The 24,570-nt window shown below is 33.4% G+C and overlaps 1 protein-coding gene across 2 annotated transcripts in view; it reads left to right on the top strand.

Annotated features, from left to right (window-relative positions):
* eag (potassium voltage-gated channel protein ether a go-go) overlaps window positions 1–24,570 on the top strand; it is a 570,041-nt gene that overhangs the window by 493,050 nt on the left and 52,421 nt on the right. For both annotated transcript variants that reach the window (XM_072529377.1, XM_072529379.1), the window contains 2 exons: window positions 12,363–12,520; window positions 19,294–19,559. In XM_072529377.1, the coding sequence (XP_072385478.1) occupies window positions 12,363–12,520; window positions 19,294–19,559 (424 nt within the window). The remainder of the gene's footprint in view (window positions 1–12,362; window positions 12,521–19,293; window positions 19,560–24,570) is intronic.

Raw genomic sequence — 24,570 nt, 5'->3', positions numbered from 1 at the left:
CCCGTAAGTTTTGGGTCTATTGACATAAACTTTTAATTTTATGTAACCCCACAGGAAAAAGTCTAGAGGTGTTAGATCTGGCCACCTTGCTGGCCACTCTATAAAACCTCGTCTTCCGATCCACCTCCTGGGAAAGCAATGATTTAAAAATTGACGTACTTCACGTGCGTAATGCGAAGGGGCTCCATCTTGTTGAAACCAAATATTTTCACTAGGTAAATTTGGATTATTGGCATTTGGATACATGTTAGCAAGGACAGGTATAAGTTGATTTTTCAAAAAAGTTAAATAACGTTCTCCTGTTATTATTTAAATAATAATAATAATAATAATAAAATCCTGTTAGATTTTCTTCAAAGAAAAAAGGGCCAATGATTCTGTCATTTATGATCACGGCCCATACATTTACTTTCTGAGGATATTGCGTGTATCACTCAGTCATCCAATGTGGGTCTTCTTGACTCCAATATCTGCAATTTTGACGATTCACGATACCATGTATAAAAAATGTGGCTTCATCGGAAAAAAGGATTTAATTGATAAAATGTGGATTGCGAATACATAAATGCTGCATAATTTCAGAAAATTGAAGCTGGCGATCGGGATCGTCGTCGTTTAATTCCTGATGTAGTTGAATTTTGTAGGGACGGTACGTTTCTTTTTTTTTTTTTAAATACGCAATACCGATCGTTGGGAAACTGCAGCATATTCACCCATTTGTGTTGAACTACTGTGAGGATTGTCATGTACATTTAATAAAATATCAAGTTTCACATTGTCTTCAATTTTAGGATGCCCAGCGTTTGGAATATGTTTAACGTGCCCAGTTTCTCCAAATTTTCGGACTATTTTACTTACTGTTAATTGGCTGATGGGTCTGTCTGGATATTTTGCGTTGAATAAATTGCATACCTCGTTCTGTGTTCTTTTTTTATCTCCGCATCCGCTTAGAATTAATATTTCTATGTTGTGTTTCATTTAGGTGAGTTATAATTTACTATTCAAAAGTAAAAATTACAATTGACAACTGATGACAATTAACAAAATCAAAACATTTACGTCAATAAATATTACAGTAACTATGGCACTATCACTTGCTTGAATTGACATTTGACAAAAAGTTTCAGTGTTTATGAGATAACTTTTTGTGTCCATTATTATTTTTTACTTATTTTTGCTTTTTTAAGTAGTTACTTCAGAAAGTCATGGCAGGAACCGATGGATGGCATTTCGAACATTTAATTTAAAATAACTGCTATGCAAAATTTGGTTACTTTAAAGTACATTATGAATTAAATCATTAGTTGTAATTTAGTAGAATTTAAATAAAAAAAAAATTGTTTTTGTATCATTCAAAAATATTTTAGTTAAAAATGTAATGTCATTAAATAGAGAATTAAATTCTTCTTTAAATGGGATGTCGCATTATACCAATTTCTATTTAAAAAAATTAACGGTTATGTCACTACACTCACACCGGTGACGTCATCCCTACTCCATGTACGTTATGAGCTGGGTATTTTATAACAAAAATCGACCTGTTTTGGAATTTCCCTCAAAACTCGACGGTTCTCGAAATAATGATAATATTCCATAATTTAGCCGTTCACTGTATGCAAAAAGATGTTAAAATTTTATTTTTTAAAATATTTAAAGTCAGTTAGTTTTTACTTATTCCTACAATCGTCGAAATAAACGCCGCACCGGTACAATTGCTAAGGTCTACTTACCATAAAAATAAAAATAATTTTAGAGTCAATATTTATAATCTGTTTAATAAACAAAGTTTGCAGGTTCATTAACAACCAGCATTTCCCAAACAAAATCAACCAATCCAATGAAAGGGACTATAATTGGTTTCAAATGAGTGTAGAGTAATAAATCATGAAGTGTCATAAAATTTGCCTGAATTTCGGTGTCGTCATGGGCGTAGGCAAATGGACGGATGTCAACTTCGTCGTCAAAAATTGATGTACCTCAAAATATCATATTTTGGATATTTTGTGATAACCAATTTTATTTAATTTTTCGATTAACTTATTCTTCAAACTCGTATTCCATTATATGGTCATTAAAGCTAATTACATTTTTATTTATAAAAACAAATTCACTTCCTTACTGAACGAATAAAAGCATTAGAAGATATCATAACTGATAAGGGTATGACGCACCTCCTAATATTACTAAGAACTAAAATAAATCAACATGAAGACTAATAACGCGTAATGAGGTTTTACTTTTACTTTCATTATAACCCCTCTTTTATTTTATTATTATCATTCGACATTCGACATTCGAGTTAGTAATTGTTACTACACCAATTAAACGTACAGTAATATTGTGATATAGAAATAGTGAAAAAGTTATAAAATGGCGACATTTACTCCAAAGAAAAGAGGTGTAAAAAATTCTCCGCTATCTGTTAGTGAAAAAGTTATAATTTTAAATGTATATGATTGCATAAAACACGATCACCCTAGTTTGTCTGTGCAAGAAAGTGTTGAGCGATGTGCCCGAATGACTGGAATTGGACAGTCCACGATTTTTAAATTATTGCGAGAAAGAAAGATATCAGGCCAGTTAAGTCCATGCAAGAGAAAATCAGGAAGACCAATAAAAATCTTAGGTGAAGACACCAAACGTGACATTCGAAGAAAAGTTCATTCGTTTTATTTTAAAAAGGAAATACCCACCCTTGACAAAATACTAATGGAGATAAGCCAAGATAACGATATTCCTTTGATATCCAGAAAACTTTTATGGAAAACTTTAATAAGTATGAATTTTTCCTGGGAAAAGCACAATCGAAAGGCACTATTACTGGAAAGTGATGAAATCATTTGCTGGAGACGAAAATATTTGAGAACTATAAAACAGTACCGCAGAGAGCACAAGAAAATTTTTTATCTTGATGAGACGTGGATAAACGAAGGTTATATAGTCCAAAAAATGTGGCAAGATAAAAATGTAACAAGTGCTCGCCAAGCTTTCATAGAAGGCCTTTCGACGGGTATTAAAGTGCCTTCGGGAAAAGGGAAGAGGCTTATAATTGCTCACATTGGAAGCGAAGAAGGATTTTTAAAACAAGGTTTGTTAAGCTTTGAGTCGTGTCGGACGGGAGATTATCATGAGGACATGAATTCGGATGTCTTCGAAGACTACTTCGGGGAAATGTTAAAATTTCTTCCAGCTGATTCGGTCGTGGTTATGGATAATGCAAGCTACCATTCAAGGCGCATAGAGAAGGTACCAACTTCAGCTTGGAGAAAGCAAGAAATTATTAACTGGCTGTCAAATAAAGGTATTCAGTTTGAGACGAATTCAATAAAGAAGGAACTACTAGCCGTAGTAAAACAACATAAATCTCGCTTCATAAAATATGCCGTAGAAGATGTAGCAGAAAAGTATAAAGTAACTGTGCTACGCCTACCGCCATATCATTGCGAATTAAATCCCATAGAACTTATATGGGCACAAGTTAAAGGATATGTTGCAAGGCACAATACCACATTTAAAATGAAAGATGTCAAGGTATTGTTTGATCAAGCCATTATGGAAATCACATCAGAAAACTGGCAAAAAGCAATCCAGCATGTTTTAAAAGAGGAAGATAAAATGTGGGAACTGGACAACTTGGTCGATCAGGTGGTTGACCCTATAATTATAACACCAGGGGATGATGACAGTTCTTCGGATGAAGACTATAGTGATGTAGAATTGTAATAACGTATCCAGTAAAGTTTTTGTAGTTTTTGTGAATAAATTGATTTAAACTCCCCACAAGTGTTTCAATATGTAAAGTTCATTCGTGTGTGTTTGTGAGTATTTCCCGATTTCGGTTCGTATATATTTTATTGTTACATTTTATATTTTTTTAATAACACTGTTCTGCTGTATTACATTTTTATTTCCTTTAATATGATTTTTAAGAATGCATATTCTTTTGTCAATTAACCCACTAGCGCGCCTCTGGCTCAGTGTTTATCTGTCGATAACAATGGACTAATCCCTTAAAACAGGGTGATACCTACCTGCTCTTTATGAAACGACAGAATTTTGCAATGCGGACGGAATTTATTGACGGATTATTGACGGATTACCCTGTAGCGCTTTTGAATACTTCATGAGATTTTATTACTCTACACTCATTAGAAATAGATTATAACTAGTTACTAAAACTTTGTTGTGTTCCTAATAAAACGAATTTATACACCAAAATGTCAGGGGTGAATTCGTTCATTAGATACAGTTATGGAGTTAAATAGTTTTCGAAATAAATCCGGTTCAGTGTTTACTATACGTTACCAGAGCTATCCAGAGTATTCAACCTTTGATTCTATCTAATAAAACTTTTAATTCTTATCGGCTTTTATTTTAAGTTGTCTTCGTTTGGTGTAGTTTAAAATACAAACTTAAAATAATCTGTGCTGAGAGGAATAAAATAAAAACGAAAGTTTTTAAAATTTGAAGTGTAGTTTATGATTTTTATGAAACAGAGAAAATAACTTCTTCAGTATAATTAGATTATCTTGAATTCTTTTGAACCTTAACCTTGATTACTACTTGCATTAATAAGAAAATACCGGACCATCGATGTTACGGAAAGAGGTTATCTAGGCCATGAAAAACACAAAAGAGGGCAAAACTATTGGACCAGCAGATGATGTGCCCATCCAATTATTAAATTTCAATTATGAAGATCTTATTGATGTAATGGTTTAACTCTTTAACCTAATATATCAGACTGCCATGAAGGAGGAGAGGGCCATGTTAAATATAAGCCTCAGAGACAAAATTCCTAACACCGAAATACGTCGAAGAACTAAAGTAACCGACATCATGGAAAAAATAGCGACATTGAGATAGCAATGGGAAGCACATGTAGCAAGACAACACACCAACAGATGGTCTCATAAAGTGACATTCAAGAAACAAAAAGAAGCGTGGGAAGACCCAAAAAGAGATGGATAGACGACATAATAGCTGTACCTGGAAAGCAGGGGATGAGAATTGCAAAAGATAGAAAAGCGTAGAAGCAATTAGAGGAGGCCTATGACAATAGATAAATGAAGGCTGAAGAAGAAGATCAGACTGCCACAATCCGTAGACAATGGCTGCAATCGACCTTTGTAGCAATAGCCAAAAAGTAAAGTGCAACATCCTGCTCAGATCACAAAATAATAGTTTGAATGCATTACATATTTAAAACATTTTTAAAAATAATACTCGGCAGAATTGTTAAAACTTTTGAATATAAAATTAGTGACGCACAATTTGGCTTTAAAAATGGTATCAAGAGATTTTTTGTTTGGCTTAAATGTGCTGTCCCAGAGATGCATGGACTTAAATTAGAACATGTAATTATGTTTTATAGATTTTAAAAAGACATTTGATAAGGTTCAACATAAAAGAAACTTCTTGTCTTTAGAAATAGACGGAACAGTGTACTTTAAGCCAGAGAAGAGTCACTTGCAGCTACAGAAACGCTAGTCTCAAGAAAAACAGAAGAACGCTTTTAGCATTACGTTTGACAACATAGCATAAGACTCGACGCTTGGGATGATGCAGAGTTCGGCAAAACTGGAATGGCCAATGATTTGTCTTCTTTAGTGATAATTGTCGGTTTTATTTTAGGGTGGATTTGATGGGTGCATAAGGGTAAGATGTTTTCGAGATGAGAGAAAAAATACAGACTTGCCTGTATGTCATATAGCAAGACATCCAAGCATTTTGTTATGATATGCTATATTTTTGGGAAACAGATCACCTATAGTTCTTATTAACGGCAATCTGACAGATTAAAAATATATTGGTGAAGTAATTCAACCGATTTATCATCCCTACCTACAAACCATTCCAAACGCGATCTTTTTACAGAATAACGTAAGATATCATATTGCTAATGAAACGATTCGAAAAAAATAAAAAAACTGCTTTGTGATTCTCGAATAAAACTCGAAATTCGACTACGTTTATCAAAATGCTACGTCTGGTCGACTCTTCTATATGCAGTTGAAACGTGGACCCTAAAAACATCAACCGTAAATAAATTGGAGGCCTTTGAAATGTGGATCTACCGGAGAATGCTCAAAATTTCATGGACATCGCATACCTCAAACGAAGAAGTGCTGCATAGAATAGGCAAGGAAAGAGAACTTTTTAACACAGTAAAAGTTAGAAAAACATCATACCTAGGCCACATACTGAGAAATAATAAGTACCAATATGCCCAACTTATAGTGAAAGGAAAAATCGAGGGAAAGAGAGGCCTAGGAAGGAAAAGACTATCGTGGCTCAGAAACATCCGACAATGGACAGGGCTAAATTTTGAACAGCTAATAAGAACAGCTGAAGATAGAGAAGATTTTAAAATTGTAGTAGCCAACCTCCATTGAGGAGAGGGCACTTTAAGAAGAAGAATGAAACGATGGAGTTCATATAAGAATCTGGTATACCGACTTTGAAGTGGCCATCAAATTCAGGTGAATTATCACCCATCTAACATGTGCGAGATATGGTAGGTCGAAACATAAATCAACTGCCACGTTCTCCAGCTAAATTTGGAACACCTGTGGTATGTCATAAGAAGAATCTAGATGAGTATTCCGCAATATGATATAGACCATTTAATTCGGCCAATACCCCATAGAGTAACTAAGTGTATAGAAAATCAAGGAGAAGCCACTCATTATTAGTCTTTCTAGGAAAATTACGTTGTAAATTTGTTTGTTATCAAATATTAAGAATATTATAATGTATACTTCCATAAATAAATATTTAAAAGCATATCATCTGTTCTACTAGGTGTTTTTTTTTTGGCATCAGTATTATATTGAACAAAAATCTCCTAGTGATTTTGCTAGGGTTTGCTCTAGATTTGCTGTAGATTTTCTTCTAAGGGATATATCAAGAGTAACAACATATAGGTAGCAAAATATTAATGGAAATAACAACAAGACGTTAATGGCGTCAAACATAAAACATGTTTGGGGTATAAAGACAAACATGAAACAAAAAGTCAAGAATAGTGGTCGGAAACAAGAAGAAAACTGCTTATCAGAAATTGATGTCAACGAGAAAGGAGGAAGATCACAACATATATAAAAAATTAAATCGAGATGTAAAAAGAGAAGTAGTGAAAAGTAAAAATGAGATGTGGGATCGAAGATGTGCAGAGGTGGATAGGTCTATGGGTGGAACAAGAGTTGGGCAAGCGTGGAAGGTGATAAAGTCTCTCCGAAGCGAAGGAAAGAAAAAATCTAACTTACAGTTCATCATCATCATCAGTAGCTCGACAACCCTTTCTGGATCCTGGCTTGTTCTAGGATTTTCCGCCATTCTGTTCTGTTCCTTGCTTTGTTTTTCCAGTTGGTAATCTTAAGTGTTTTCAGATCTTGTTCCACTTGTTCCATGTATCTAAGTTTGGGTCTTCCCTTCGACCTTTTTCCTACTGTTGTTTGCATCATAATATGTTTTGGTGTTTCAGTCTCAAACATTCGTTCAACATGGCCCATCCAGCGCAGACGTCCGATCTTTATGGATGTTATGATCTTGGGTTCATTGTATGCTGTGTACAGTTCAAAGTTATATCTTCTGCGCCATATACCCCCTTATATATGTGTCTAAGGATTTTTCGTTCAAATGTGCCTAATAGGTTTTCATCGCTTTTCGATAGTGTCCATGTCTCTGATCCATATACAAGGACCGGTTTTATCAGGGTCCTGTATATTTTGCATTTGGTTTTTCTTGTGATGTTGTTAGATCTTAGATGTTTAATTAGTCCATTATATGCGATATATTATCCATCGTCCATTTATTAGCGATATGTATTCTTCTCTTAACTTCTTCACTGACATTGTTATCTGCGGTAACTAGTGAACTTAGGTATGTAAAATTTTTCACGCTTTCGATGTTATAGTCTCCTATTGTCAGATTCTGTAGGTTTCTTTGGCCTGTCGATTTACTGGCCTTCATGTGTTTGGTTTTTATTTCATTAATGTTTAGGCCACTGTTTTGTGCCGCTCTTTCTATAGCATTAAATGCTTCTATCATCTCTCTTTTGCTTCTGGATATGATATCAACATCATCTGAAAATGCCAATATTTGTACACTTTTTGTTATTATTGTTCCTCTGGTGTTGACTTTTGACTCCCTAATTATTTTCTCTAATGTGATGTTGAATAGAATACAGGATAGGGCATCTCCCTGTCGTAGGCCCGTTCTCACATGAATTGTATCTGTTAGTTCGTTTTGAATTCGAATTTTGCTTTGTACTTTAAGTGTTTCTTTTATGATATCAATGAGTTGAGTTGGAATATTAAACTATTTCAGCGCATGAATCAGAAATTCTCGATGTATGCTATCATAGGCGCTCTCAAAGTCAATGAAAAGGTGATGTGTGTCTTTATTAAATTCACTAGTCTTTTCCAAGATTTGCCTTAAGACGAAGATCTGATCTATTGTGGACTTCTGCCTGCGGAAACCACATTGATATCGCTCAACTATTTGTTCCGCATATGGTCTCAATCGGTCATACACAATATTTGATAGTATTTTATATGCCACAGTCAGTAGCGTTATTGCCCGGTAGTTTTTAGATTGAAGCTGATCTCCCTTTTTATGTAGTGGAATAATTACTCCGGTATTCCAGTCTTGTGGCAGTTGTTTATTATTCCATATGTTCACTATTAGTTCGTGTATCGCATTCAATAGGGAGTCTCCACCTTCCTTTATTAATTCTGCGCTAATATTGTCTAATCCAGGTGACTTGTTGTTTTTCAGTCTGGTAACTGCTTCTTGCATTTCAGCCACTGAAGGTGGGGTTGTTTCTCTGGTATCCGTTTGATCCAGTATAATTCCATCATATAGTGGATCTTCGTTTTTTTCAAAATTTTTCTTTGAAGAATTCTGTCCATCTTTGTAGTATTTCACTCTGTTGAGTTACTATATCTCCTTCTTTGCCTCTACACATCATTGTTCTTGGTTTAAATTCTTTTCTACTTTTGTTAAGTTTTTGGTAGAATTTTCTGGTTTCTGATGGTTTATTTAGTTCTTCCAGTTCTTGGAGTTCTTTTTCTATGTGTTCTCTTTTCTTTCTGCGATGTATTTTCTTCTCTTCCCCTTCTTAGCATTCTATGCCTTTCGTGTTCTCCTCTGCCTTTCGTGTTCTATGTCGTTGTTGTAGTCGTTGATATGCATTATTTTTCCTCTCTGTTATGTTGCGACACTCTTCATCGAACCACTGTCCTTCAGTTGATTTGGGCTTTTTTTGTAGACCCAGGATCTCTTTGGCCGCGTCTTGTATGATGTTTTTACACGCTTCCCATTCTCTGTTTATATCCTCGTGCTTTTGTCTGTTTTCTAGCCTTACTTTTATATATTCTTTGTATTTTGCCTTTTTGCTGTTGTCTGCTAAGTTTTTTATTTCATATTTTTCAATTTTGGATCTCTTTTCTTTTTTAATGTTTGAGATTCTGGCTCTTATTCTACTTTCCACTAGATAGTGATCTGAGTCTGCATTTGCCCCTCTTCTGCTGCATACGTTTATTACGTCTGAGTGATGTCTTGAGTCAATAATAACATGATCGATCATGTTTACTGTAACCCCATCTGGAGATCTCCACGTTCCCTTATGAATATTTTTTCGCTGGAAGCATGTGCTGGCAATGACCATGTTAAGGGAAGTTGCTAGATTTATTAGTCTGATGCCATTGTCATTGGATACCTTATGACGGCTGTGCTTACCTATAGTTGGTAGGTATTGTAGTTCTTTTTCTATTTTTGCGTTGAGATCACCATAAATAATTTTAATGTCATTCTTTGGGCATGAATGGTATGCAGCTTCTAGTTCTTCATAGAATTTTTCTTTGACATCGTCTTCCTTTTCCTCTGTAGGGGCATGCACATTTAAGATGCTGTAATTAAAGAATGTTCCCCTTAGTCTCAGGATGCACATTCTAGGGTTCATAGCACGAAAGTCTCGTACGAGGTGCTTAACCTTTTTATTTACAATGAAGCCAGTACCTAGTGCGTGGTCTTTAGCGTCGCAACTATAGAATATAATGTGGTGTCTTTTGTCAATGGTGCCACTCCCGGTCCATCTCATTTCCTGCAGAGCTGTTATATCTATTTCATATCTATTCAGTTCACCGAGCAGATTTTGGAGGGCTCCCGATCTGTATAGGGATCGGATGTTCCATGTCGCGATTCTTAAATCATGTACCTTTTTCTCGCCTAACTTACAGTTAATAGATCTAAAACAGTGGAAACAACATTATGAGGTCTTACTGACAGAGAATAGATGTAAATTCCAAGAGATCGAAATGGAAGAAATATCCGAACATACACAAATAATTGAGATAAAAACCGTAGAGTTAAGCGATGCAATCAAAAGATCGAAAACCGGTAAAGCAGCAGGATCTGGAAACATCCCAATTGAGTTGGTAAAGTATGGACCAAAAATATTACATGAGATGTTGGTTCAACTATTTAACAAATGCTTAAAAGGACAAAATATCCCTGAAGATTGGAATGTTGGATACATTAGCTCAATATTCAAAAAAGGGGATAAACGCAAATGCTCTAATTATAGGGGAATAACTGTTATCAGCTCAGTGGGGGGTCGTACGGTCGAATAATAAAAGAAAGAATAGAATCAGAGTATGAAGACATAGAAGAACAAAATGGATTTCGTGCAGGAAGATCGTGGACTAATGGTATATTCGTTCTGCAGTAGGTAATGGAAAAACGGAAGGCAAGGAACCTATCTACCCATCTATTATTTGTCGATTTAAAGAAGCCATACGATACAGTACCTTTGAAAAAACTATTTCAAACATTGACGAAAGTAGGTCTCAGTAGAGAGTATGTGGATGCTATCGCAAATATATACAAAAATTCAAGAAGTGTCGTTAAAGAAGAAAATTTTATATCTCAATCATTTCCAATAACAAAGGGGCTTAAACAAGGATGTTGTCTATCTCCGACCTTATTTAAAATATATGTATATTCAATCATCGCTAGAGCAGTGGAGGAAACAAGTATCCGGAATGGGAATAGACATAGGCGACGGTAAATGTCTAACAACTTTATTTTTCGCAGATGATCAGGTAGTCGTAGCAAATGGTGAGAAAGACATGGACTACATGTTTAGAAAACTAAAGAAAAAATATGAAAAATGGGGCCTCAATATGAATATGTCAAAGACAGAGTATCTTAAAATAGGAGATGATGAAGAAGATCCAGAGTTAGAAATTAAAAACACAAAAACATGTAATGAATATAAATATCTCGTATCTATAATACCTAAAGAAGGCACTACCAAAAGAGATATCGAAAACAGAACGCAGCAGGGAAAAAAAGCGGTGAATATTCTAAATTCTCTACTATGGTCTAATGATATTAGACAAGAAACGAAATTGACAATCTTTCGAACCTTGGTAGAGCCTATTATGATTTATGGGGCAGAAGTTTGGCAAATCGCGAAAAAAGATAGAAAAAGAATAGAAGTAGTAGAAATGGATTTTCTAAGGAGAGCGTGTGGTGTATCCAAAAAAGATCATATCAGGAATGAAGATATTAGAAGGAGGACAAAGACTATATATTCCAGAGTAGACAGAATTGAAACGAGACAACTAGTGTGGTATGGTCACGTGAAGCGAATGAATGAAGATAGATGGCCAAAGAAAGCTTTAAATTACATGCTCCAACAAAGAACAAGAAGGGGAAGGCCTTCAGTTGCCTGAGAAGAAAATGTACGGCACATAAGGAGAGATAGAGCCATCAAAGAAGACGAATGGATGGACAGAAAACGATGGCGGTCGAAATGCGAGAAGCGGCAGAGGCTGTAGGAACCTCGCTAAAAGAGGTACAAAAAATTATTTTAGATCAGGTTTTGTATAAGGTTAGGCAGACGTTTTGTTACAAACTACATTGGAATGAAAAATTGAAATATTTGGTATGTAAAATGAAACTTTAAGGAGCACTGCCAAATATTATTTTAAGAATATTTTTATGTGTTATTAATTAACAGCTTTTAAATCACTATTTTCTCTATATAATAATTTTTTGAACAAAAATTAAACATTTAAGCTGATTTAAACGTTCTAAAACATCGTCAGAAATAGTTTTAACCCATAAGTATTTTTCATATTCTATATTAACCAGAATGAATGAAAAAAGTATCCGTACCAATCACATTTATAAATTTTTTAATATGATTTCTGGAAGGCCAGATATAAAATATGTACCTATATCTTTACTATGTACATACATTTAAATATAAATATATAATTTTATGGCATTACCTAAAATATTTTAGTAATTACCAAAAAACACTTTTTATCATTTGCTTTTCGTTTCAGGGCATCGGCAGTTTATTTAGCGCCCTTAAAGTCGTCCGCCTACTTCGATTAGGTAGGGTTGTTCGAAAACTTGATCGATATTTAGAATACGGGGCTGCTATGTTGATACTTCTTCTGTGCTTCTACATGCTGGTTGCTCATTGGTTAGCTTGTGTTTGGTAAGTATTATATACATTGCATATACTTACATATTAATAAAATTAAACATCTATTTTCTGTAACAGTTCTCAATACGTAGACTTATGATCAATTTTTATTTTTTGGGAAACTTGTGAGAATCTAATAAGCCGTAGGTGCACTTGGAAGAAGCTAGTAATATGCCCTAAGTCATGTTCTACACAGTTTTTTGCGTTATTTTGGTATTATCTTACTAATAGAGTCATCTGAGATCAATCTCTTTATTACTAAACATATTCTGGGAACTCTTGGCCCTTATGACAGAAGTTCGCATATTTTTAATAGCCACGGCTAATGTAGTTGGTACTTAAAGGGGTCAAGACCCTTTATATCTACAAAAGTGTATTATTGTCTAAATTCTATTTTCTTTCACTATATATAAGTTCAAAAATAGAACACATAGAAAAAATTGTTTTATAATATTGGTTAATCTTATATTAGATTCGGAATTCAGATTCAGAAATCCACAAGGAAACTAAGTTCTTGTAGCTGGCTACATACCATGTATCACAAAAACTTTACTTAAAAATTCCTTTATAAAAGTTATATATTAGAACACCCTATCGGGCTACATCACAGAACGGAATGTTCTGCAACCCGGAATGTATCGGGCTACATCATTTTCGGATGATGGAATATTAATTCTGGAAACGTTCTGTGATGTAGCCCGATAGGGTATTTTAATATATACCTTTTATAAAGGAATTTTTAAATAAATTTTTTGAGATTCAGAAATGTTTATTGCTTTAAATAACAGTTATTTTTTAAAGTCTAACAATAAAACTCCACAAAATTTATTTTAAAAGTGTCTTTCCCAAGTGTTCTACACTCATAGACAGAAATATCGAATATTTTGGAATTTTCCAATTTTTTTTTTGTAGTCACTATTATTTCAAAATAATTTTAGATTACTGATAATACTCATATAGTAGGCTGATGTACTCAACTGGTTTGAAATATTTTGATGTTTATTTTGACGTTTATTCGGAGGTTAGTGTCATTCGTACATTTTATCATAAAAATCCTTCTTCACCTAAAGGAAAAATCATACTTACTAATTCGGTTATTTTTAGTTTAATTTATTAAGTTTAATTAAATACTGTTTTGATTTAACTAAGTTTAAAACAAGTATCCCACCAATTCGGCACTTCGATGAAGTTTAAGTAGCACATATTGTAATTTTGTACGAGGAAGGATATGCACAAAAAGGTATCGCACGACGTCTCAGCAGAACTGAGTCTATAGTTTTAAATACTCTAAAAAGGTACCGCGAAACAGGAAATTTTGTACGAAGGCCTGGTCAAGGACGCCCAAGGTGCACAACCGCAATTGATGACCGTTTTTTGGTTTTTAATTCTACACGAAATCGTTCATTGACATCGATGCACCTCAGAAATGAGCTATTAAATGTTAGACAAGTTAATGTGAGTTCACAAAACAGTTAGACTAAGATTAAAAAAAGTAAACTTAAAGCCCAGACGCCCCACCAAAGTTCCACGTCTTCTCCAAAATCATAAAGCTCGTCGTATAAAATTTGCAAGAACACATATTTAGTGGAATGTCGGCAACTGAAAAAACGTTATTTTCATTGATAAGACCAGAATCCTATTATGGAAGTCAGATGGTCAAAACTACGTCTACAGAAGAGTTGTAGAACGATTCGCCAGCTGCAGTCTCGCCCAGACCGTTAGTTTTGGAGTTGATGGCATAATTCTTTGGGAAGGTATTAGTTGGGAGGTACGTACCGCACTTGTGGAAGTGATTGGACGGATGACTGGTGATTCTTACGTTTAAAACATCCTGCAAGATCATGTTTTGTCATATGTTGGTTACATTGGATATGGAAGATTCACGTTAATGCACGATAATGCTTGACCACATGCCGCTACCATAGTGAGTAATTATCTTGATGAGGTCCAAATTCGAAGATTGGATTGGCCACCGTCTAGCCCGGATTTAAATCCAATAGAGCACATGTGAGATCACCTAAAACGCAGCATTCGACAAAGAAATCCCGTTCCAAATACGATGGAGCAGCTTCGGCTTGCAGCACAGGATGAATGGAATGCAATTTTTCAAGGATATGTCCAAAAGTTACTTGCAAGCATGCTGAGAAAGATACAAGCAGTAAATATTCGATATTTTTGTCTATGAGTGTATTTTTGGTATGTGTTTACTTTTTTCTTAATGTAATGTCTTCTAATAAAACAAACATTTATTCCCCCATGACAATTAATCATCTGGGTAGTTATATAACACTCATATATAATGGCTACTTTAACCTGTTGCAGCTTATCCACCCAAAAATTACTCTTCCCACTTTCTGTTAAATTATACTCCCTACCTGTCTCCCAAGTTTTCCCAATCTCTTCTCCAACCACAGTTAGTTCTTATCATTTTATTTAGAAGAAATTTTGGCAGACGTTCTTCCTCATACTCTAGCACTCTCTTGACGTAATTTTTATATACTTTATCGTAAATAGATATACACTATGTTAATTTCTTAATCCAACAGAAAGTTTGGACAGTAACTCATGAAAATGAAATACTTAACATGTTTTTTTTTATATATATATAACAACCTTCTTACCTCCAATGTTTGTAATAAATGGTCAAAAACATCCGGAAACCATTATTCAAAATTTAAACCCAATGTTAACCTTCCGTCGGGCGACGGAATTTCCAAAAGAAATTGATTAAGCGGCTGTTTACGCCTCTTATTATAAATAAAAACAACTTATTTTAATACTAAGTGATTAACGCAAAAGGTAACTAACTTTTTCTAAAATTTGACCTGGTACTCCTAAAAAAGCATAAAATTATATATTATACCCTTCCTTCATTTATGTCAACTTGTGGTATTTCTGTAAATATCTCGGCGATTACACTTTCATCCAAAATAATGGGTGTCATAAAAGAAGGTACACATTTTTGTTCAAGCCCCTAAAATTGAGGTATAGTAGGATCGTTTTAGCCTGTCGCATAAGTAATAAAAGTGTCTGTTCAGATTTGCCTCAGGTAGTCAGCGGTTCTCAAATTAAAAATGTACGGTTTTCTTAATTTGATAATACGACATTAGGGATTTTTTTAATAAAATAACTTTGTATTATGTTTTATAATAATTGAATATCATAATGTAAATTGAAAAACATTGAGTATGAAATATACAGGGTCATTCACGCAACATGTTGGTTAAAAGTTTTCAAAGTTCTGGTCGTCACTAGTTTCTGCAAACTTGAAATAATGGGTTATGCAAAGCATTATTCATTTTTTAAATATTTGCATTCTTCTAGCACTTCGGGTTGTACCGGAAGTCGCCATTAAGTTTCTTATTTTAAATAGAAACTGTGCTTTTTGTTATTTTTTTTAGAATTTACGTAAAATTCTGGATCGATTTTTATTGGGATACCATTCTCGAAAAAATAGCCGTTTTTGAGATATTTAAAGTTTTTGAAAAATTTTTCATATTACACATGCAACTTCAAAAATTAATATTGTGGTTAATATTTATGCTGAAAAAACAAAAATTCTTTTTCAGCGTGTACTAAACTCTATTTTTATTTAAGCATAAAAAAATTTGCCAATGTTAATACTATGTGTTCAAAATTTTGTATTATATTTTTATTTTTATATATTTTATAAATATATCTATAAAAATATATATCGCTATCATTACGAATAATTAAAGGTCTTACTTTATCAATAACTTGTTCTATTTCATATGACTCTAATTTTTTTTTTTTCTCATTGACTTGGTTTAGTGCATCTTGCCAGAGTTGTAAAACGCTGGCTTCGTCGGTGGTCTTACATGCATGTTTATCATAGTAGTTTTTAGTGGTGCCCCACACCAATTCAATTGGATTGTACTGGCAGTGATATGGTGGTAGTCTTAGGACCTCATGACCATATTTTAGTGCCATTTGGTCAACGACAAATTTTTTCTCAGTAATGTGTTCTTTGCACTTATTTAATAATTCAGCTTTTAAAACTAGATGTTCGTATTCTTTATTTTTCCCCGACAGCCACTTTCTTAAGTCTTCTTTTTTCCAGCTGCTTGTGGGAAACTTTTCCTCCTCTCTGGTGTGATACGAAGCATTGTCTAAGACAATTAATGACGGATTTTCCAGATTTTTTAATAATTTTTCCTTAAACCAATGTTCAAAAATATCGGCGTCCATATTTCCGTGGTAATTATCAGTTTTTGGTCGAAGAAAATATAAGACTAGCATTGGGTATAAAACCTTCCGTATTTCCTGCATGCAATATAATATATCTTTTGCCGTTACTCGCACTAGTACTCGAATAGCATTTGGTAGAATCATCTTGTCAGGATAATTTGGTATTATTTCCTTTCGCAAAAATCCATGTTTCGTCAAGAAACACAAATTGTCTGGCAAATTCGGAATTCTTGTTTTTTAAATAGTTGCTTATAAATTTCCACCTTTTTCCAACAACATTGGACAGCTCGCACAACACTTTACGATTATTGGTTTTTTTTGTATCTAAAACCCATAGCTTTTAATACTTTTGATAAACTGGTCAAACCCAATTCAATTTGCGTTTTTTCACGATTTACACAAAAAATTGTTTTGGTAGCGCTGATTTATCCTCAAGTACTACAGCCGACCAGTAGGAGGTTCGGTACCACAAAGCAGGTAGAAAAGGTAAAGCATAACAGAGTGGCTGTAACTAGAGTCATAAATTATTTTTCGGGCGTTAATCCGAAATACGACAGGGTAAAACGACTTCACTATATATTATTTACAAGTTCGTCCAAAGGGTTAGGTAAATTTTTGTAATGCTTTTCGAAGAAGCAATTAATATTAAATATATAAATATATACGAATCTTCGAGTTTATTCATTTGTGAAAATATTCTCAAAGTGTTTATATTGCTATAGTCTTGAATTGTGTTATGAAAATCATTTATTCTTGAAACGTTATGGAGAATTTCGACAAACGTATGGTGGTGAAAAAAAGTGCAACGAAAAGAGGTGCTCCTCTTTTATTCGTGAATAACTATAAATTTAATTTGGCCGAAAAGTTAAAAAGTGGGGAATCACGCTGGAGATGTCGTACGAGATGTAGTAATTTCTAGACAAAACTTAAATCATTCTCATGAAAGTCTGGAGACCAACTGCATTTACCAACAGTAGTAGCAGCTAAGCGTAAAGCTGCAGAATATATATGTACTCAACCCAGGAAAATTTTACATCATGTTTTAAGTGAAAAAGAAAATACCAATTTAACTATTATGAATTTAAAATCAGTGAAACGAAGTATTTATAATGTAAGATGAAAATTACACCCAGTTTTACCAAAAACGTTATAAAAAGTACTGGAATAATTGGAAAAATTAGAAGACCCTATCATCACGTCTAGAAATGAAAACTTTTTATTAGTAAATGATAAGAGTGCAAAATTGACTTTTATATCTTGTGAGACAAATCTCAGACATTTATGTAAGTGTTCTAGAATATATATGGATGGTACATTTAAATATTGCCCAAAATTCTATTATTAAATATTTACAATTCATGAATACTACAATGGTCACTATATGTCACTAGTATTTTGTTTATTGCCAGATAAATTATCATCTACATATGAAACATGTTTTACTTTGATAAGGACCAAATGTTCAGAGCTAACTTTAAATTTTCTTCCAAAAGATATTGTCATTGATTTTGAAAAATCAATTTATAAGGCTGTTAAATCAGTTTGGGGTCAATCTAAAATAATCATATATAGATTCGATCTTTCGCAGGCTTGGTGGTGTAAAATTCAAGAACTTGGCTTAACAAATCATTACAAAAACAGAACTGAAGTGGAGAAATGGATTGGTCATTGCTTTGGTCTTCTTTTTCTAGATCACCAAGAAGTCGGTGATTGTTTAGTTTTTGATCGTGTTTTTAGAGGCTATCAATCAATGTCAAAATAACATCAACATTAGAATTCCCAAGTATTCATATATATAACAGACCTAATAATAAAACTGTAGCTCGTCAGAAATTTTTGAAAAGTAAAATAGAAAATTTTAATGAAAAAACTATTATTAGACTGGAATATGTTAAATATACATCCCAATATTTTAATTTTTAAATAAGTTTATTATTATTTGCTATTTATATTGTAAGTTGTAAATGAAATTTACTAATCTAAGATAATAAATTTTATAACGCAGTAAGACAACTTTTTTTTAATTATGGAATTGATCCCCGCGGAGCTCGACCCCTGGACGAAAGTGTATATGCAAAAATATTTGACTTGGACGAAAGTGTTATTTTTTCAGGTAAAACTGAACTCATTACGATATTCCGGACGAAAGTGTATCTGCTCAAATATCTGACTAATAATATTACAAAAGCTAGGGATATATATTACAATCATATACAGGGAAATTAGGAAGTTGCGGAATGTGAGATTACAAATAAAGGGTTTAATTTGAGATTAAGCACCGGTTATAAAGATTTTCAATAGTCACATCTAATATATTTTGCTACTTTTACTAAAAATTGACCACAATTTTAGTTTAAAATATGATTATTTTGACGTTTCGATTTCCACTTTGGTAACTGCAACATTAGAATAAAGCAACCAAAATTGTAATTAATTTTTAGTAATAGTAAAATATAAAATGCTACACGAAAATAGCAAGAACAATAAGAATTCTAATATTTGTAACTTAAACCAAATAACACATTTTATTTAATTTAGTGAACAATTAAGCTAAAGCTTAATTATTTTCTTTCTAGGTACTCAATCGGTCGGTCGGATGCCGACAACGGGGTCCAATACAGCTGGCTGTGGAAACTAGCAAATATCACGCAAAACCCGTATTCCTACGTGTGGCCCAACGATTCTAGTACACCGGAATTAATAAACGGCCCTTCCAGAAAGACGATGTATGTGACCGCTTTATATTTCACCATGACCTGTATGACATCCGTGGGATTTGGTAACGTTGCTGCCGAAACCGACAACGAGAGGATATTTACAATTTGTATGATGATTATTGCAGGTAAGAGTTATCTTGAGTAACTATTATTCGTGCTGGTAATTATTTAAATCTTTAAAATATAATAACATAACCGCAACGTAAAAAGAGAATAAAATATAAATTAATTACGAAATATTTGTAATTTAGCAATATTAACCCTGCGTTGGTGTGGACTAACAAACTAATCTAATGCAGGAAGTTAAAATTTTTAAAATTTAATTATTTAAAATGATAAATCTTGGTTTTATACTTATTTATTATTTAAGTAATTTTAATATGGTACTCTAAAAGTCTTATATTTAAATGTTAAACATCATTTATCTAACATATTGCAATTATGCTAAACAAAAAATGCAAGTGAACAATAATACACTCGGATATTATAAAACATTTTATTGACCACACAACTCTAAATACACTAATATTATAAGATTCTACAAATTAAAGAAAAAATGTTTGTCTAAATACATTAGAAAATAAAAAAGTTATGACTCCTTAAAATAGTCACAATTTGAACACGTTAATATTGCGTGTTCCAAACAAATTGAAGTATCACATCGCTTGCATATGTAAAAAGTCTTCCTATCTTGATTTCTTGGACAAACAGAGAATCTACTGCTTATCTTACGTCGCTAGGTTCCAATTGATGTATCTCTGGTTGCTTATTAGCACATAGTGGTCGACGCAAGGAAGGGTTTTGTCTTCGTTGGTTTCGAAACTCAGAAATCAGTTGCATACCCAGTTGTTTAAAAAAAAATCGTCTTTTAAAATCAAGTTTTTTGACAATTGTTATAATAAGAACTTGAGCATTAACTTTAGCTGTATTAAAAAACAAAAAACATAGAGTTAAAGTCCAACGACGGCTATTTCTTGATACGCTCTAATTAGCGGATAACTCATCCAATGTGTCTACACAGCCTTTGGTTGAATTGTAAAAGGCTATAATTTCAGGTTTTCACCTGTTTTCTTTTTACCAGTTTCTTCGATTATAGTATCATTATGATGCAAGGTGGAAACAAGAATTACATTTTTTGACTTTTTTGGCACATATGAGACAGCCGTTATATCTTCTTTAAAGGCAAAATTTGAACTGCGGATTTCTTTTCCTCGTCTGTTCAGAAGTGCTGTTGGAAATTTCTTTTTATTCTTCCTAACTGTCCCAACCTATGTAAGATGATGAGACTGAAGTAGATTAATCATGAGCAGATAACTGGTAAACCATGTATCGAAAGTAATATTACGTTTAGTACCAGAAACTGGCCCAATCAAACGTTCAACTATGTTTTGCGGATTGCTACTCTTTCGAAAATGTCCTCCTGGCTGTGTGCCGACGTAAACTTTGGTAATTTTTGGAATCCACTAGCGCAAATAATTTTAACCTATACTTCGATGGCTTATTCGGTATGTACTGAATAAATGACACAAGTCTCCTGAATAATTTTAGTTTTTCGTATATTATAAGATGTTGACTTGGTACATAGTATGTCTTACAGTTGCCAACGAATTGGTCAAATAATGCTCTAATTGCTGCCAATTTATTTGTCGATCTGTTTCCGTTCTACTCTATTTTTCACATTGTCGAATCGCAAACATTGCAACAAAATGAAATATCTTTGTTTTGACATTGTTGTTTAAATGAGATCAATATCTCTGCCATCAGTATTCCAAAGATCTGAAATATTTTGTCGGTATGACTTGTAAAGTCCCGTCAAAAAGAGTAGGCCTATAACAGCTTTGTCTTTATCTAAAAAATATCTCTTACCATCTTTGTCTTTTTTGAATCGTTACAAGACATAATAGAACTGTTTGAAAATACTTTTAAATTTATATGGCTGATAATCAAAAAGATTGGTGTACGTTAATTCCTTTTTTCTTGGAATTCCTATGAATTTGGTCGTAAAAGTTTAAAGCTTCAAAGTAATAAAGCCAAGGCTAGGCTCTACATACATGCTACCTATAGAACTTTAGAAAGGGGTGAACCAGTCTGTTTATACAATCCTAAACGTAAGGACTTTGTCCAAACTAAATGATTTAGTCTGGTGCATCCAGTTTTTAACTAGAAGTAAGTTCGGGCAGTGAACCTCCTGACAAATGTAAATTTTGTGCTAAATTTACTTCAACAAATGACATTAAATGTTTGGGTAATACTTGTGATGTTGTACTGCACGTCAAGTGTTTTGATGCAATTTCGAAAGTTGTATTTGTCGATAAAAACTCGTTCTATTGTCATAACTGTGCGGTTAATAAAGGACATTGTTCTGCTCCAATGTGTGATAAGTTATCACGTGAAAAAGTTTCGTTGGAGAAGGAGATTGAATGTCTGTCACGAGAAAGGGAAGTTTTAAATAAGTACGTTTCTAAATTGGAATACACAAACAAACTTCTTAAATCAAAAACGACGGTAAGTGACGATTTTCAAGCACAACCTTCTAATTCTACCAGCTCATTTTTGACAATTAGTGATAGGCCAGCAAAAAGTTACTCGGGTGCCTTGAAAGTAAATAAAACTGGCTGTGATTCTGTTTTGCTTGTAAGGTCAACGAACCAAAATATTGCTAGCGTTCAGGTAGATAGCGATATTAAATCGAAAATTAATGTTTCTTCTACAAAAGCTTCTGTTGATAGTACTAAGTTGATAAAAAATGGAGTTTTAATTAACTGTAGCAACGAAATGTCTTTAGAAAAATTAAAAGAGTGCCTTACCAAATAATTGGGAAATACTTATTCTGTTACTAAACCAAAAAAGTTAAATCTGAGATTAATGATTCGTGGCGTAAATGCTGCCTCTCTGGAAAAAACAAGTTGTTTGCAAGACCTTATTACTTTAAATGATCTCAACGTAAATGAAGATAATATAAAAATGGTAACAAAAGTTAAGTTTAAGGAGCGTTTCAACGTCGTGATGGAGGTTTCACCAGCTTTTTTCAAAGTGGTAATAGAAAGAGGTTTTCTGTATATAGGCTGGCTCAAATGTTATGTTAGTGAACACATTAATATTGTAAAATGTTTTAAATGTTGCAAAGCTGGTCACCAGAAAAAAGATTGTCTTAGTAATTTAATATGTCCGAAATGTTCTGAATCTCATGAAATAAAAGATTGTACCAGTCAGACTATGTGCTGTAAAATTGTAAAACGTTAAACTTAAGATACAAACTAAATTTAGATACAGTTCATGTTGCAAACAGTTCAGTTTGTGGTTATTTATTAGGTAAAATTGAGCAACTTAAAACTAGAATTTAGTATGTCTAACAAAAAGCTAAAATTAGCTCATTTTAATACACGTTCTTTGTTTCCAAAATTTAACCTTTTCTTAGATCTGGTAAATGATCACAGCTTTGATATTGTTTGCCTGTCCGAAACTTGGTTGACGTCGGATATCTCAGATCAAGAGTGTATACATTCCGGGTTTTAAAATAATTCGTAAAGACCGTGGTTCAAGAGGTGGTGAAATCGCTGTTTTTGTACGTACCATACCATAGAACTGATCAACACTATTGGCTTTAGTCAGTCAATGGTAGACAGTTATTCAATGCGATTAATAATAAAGGAAGAAGAAGTGTTACGACAGTTCCGTTAGATTTATTCCATATAGAAAAAGTAATTTGACAAAAAAGAAAAAGTAATAAAAATCTAAAATATTCGAGATGTTATCGTATATAATATCATAAGAGAGAAAATTTAGCAGCCAGTATTTTCGACTGGTATGAAAGTTTGTTGCCTGGCAATTTTTGCGAATTAAATAAGAGGAAAACCAGAGGAAAATTTTACCTGTAAATAATTTTCTCTCGAATGATATTCGACAAGACTATTTCACGAGAGAATTAATGCACCATATCAACTAAACATGATCTTATTTATTTGTTAACAATATTAAATGTATAATTATTATAAGCTGTAGTAGTTTGCCTATTCTTTTCTACCAAAGCAAGATTTTGTGTATTATTGACCTGTAGCATTTGGGAACTCAAAGGTCCAGCTTCATTTGTTGTTCTAAAATTTTCGATCAAATTCTGGTGCTGACTGCAGATATGGTTTTAGAGAGCTTGCATATGAGTGAACTGTTAATTTAATTACCTCCTGTTAGGAAACACTTTGCTTGAACAATGCTGACACAGCTAAAGATTGATGAGAATGGTTTGTTATTTTATGTTTTTTTGTGTTTATACCAAATTTTTCAGCTGACATTTTTGTCCACTTAGATACGGTGTTGATTTCAAGTGGACAGTTTTTGAACCATGATCCATCCTTTCAGTTGGGGTGAACGGTAAGAAAGAGTCTGTCTGATAAAATCTTTGGTCTCCTTTTTTCAATTAATTTCAAAAATAATCTAACTGGGCATAAATTTTCGTTTGATGAATTTCTTACCAGTCATTTGCTGCTTGCCAAACTTTTCGAAATTCTCCCATAACATCAAATTCCTTCTGTAAAAATTGAATCTTGTAGTATACGACCTCATTGCCTCTCCAAGCAAGTTCAAATGAGCAAAGGTGAAAGAACTTTTTTTGTGCTCCATCGGGGATTTCCTCGTCGTAGCTTTGGATAATTTTTAATAGTTCTGCGGTGGATAATGCTTTTGAACTAAGTTTGCTTTTTTTACACTTTGAAGCTGCCTTCGCTTGATATCTCTGGTGAATCCTGCACATTTGAAAGATATATCTGTTAAAGGGTCGATTTTTATGCCGTACTCCGTAAAATATTTTTCTTGTGCCATTTTTGCTGTAGTATTCCACATTGACTTTACAGACGACTCTATAGTCTTCGCCATTGCATTTTTATATGTTAAATGCCCAATCCTCGATAATTTTTGCTAGTTCCGTTATGGTAGTACATCCTTCAAGCGTAAAATTTCTCACCCGAAACTCCGAAAATTGGGTCCAAATAGAGCTTCTGGACCTCTACGTGTTCAATGGGACATTTTCCGAAACCAATTTTTTGCATTCCATACCTGACGGCATCCAAAATTTGATTATTTGTCTGGATTCATTATATCTGCCCAAAATTGATTACGCCCCAATGACGTTTGTCAAACGGA

The sequence above is a fragment of the Diabrotica undecimpunctata genome, chromosome 4, assembly GCF_040954645.1.
Source record: "Diabrotica undecimpunctata isolate CICGRU chromosome 4, icDiaUnde3, whole genome shotgun sequence".
Taxonomy (NCBI): domain Eukaryota; kingdom Metazoa; phylum Arthropoda; class Insecta; order Coleoptera; family Chrysomelidae; genus Diabrotica; species Diabrotica undecimpunctata.
Note: the sequence above shows the minus strand (reverse complement) of the source record. Positions and strands in the feature narration are given on the sequence as shown.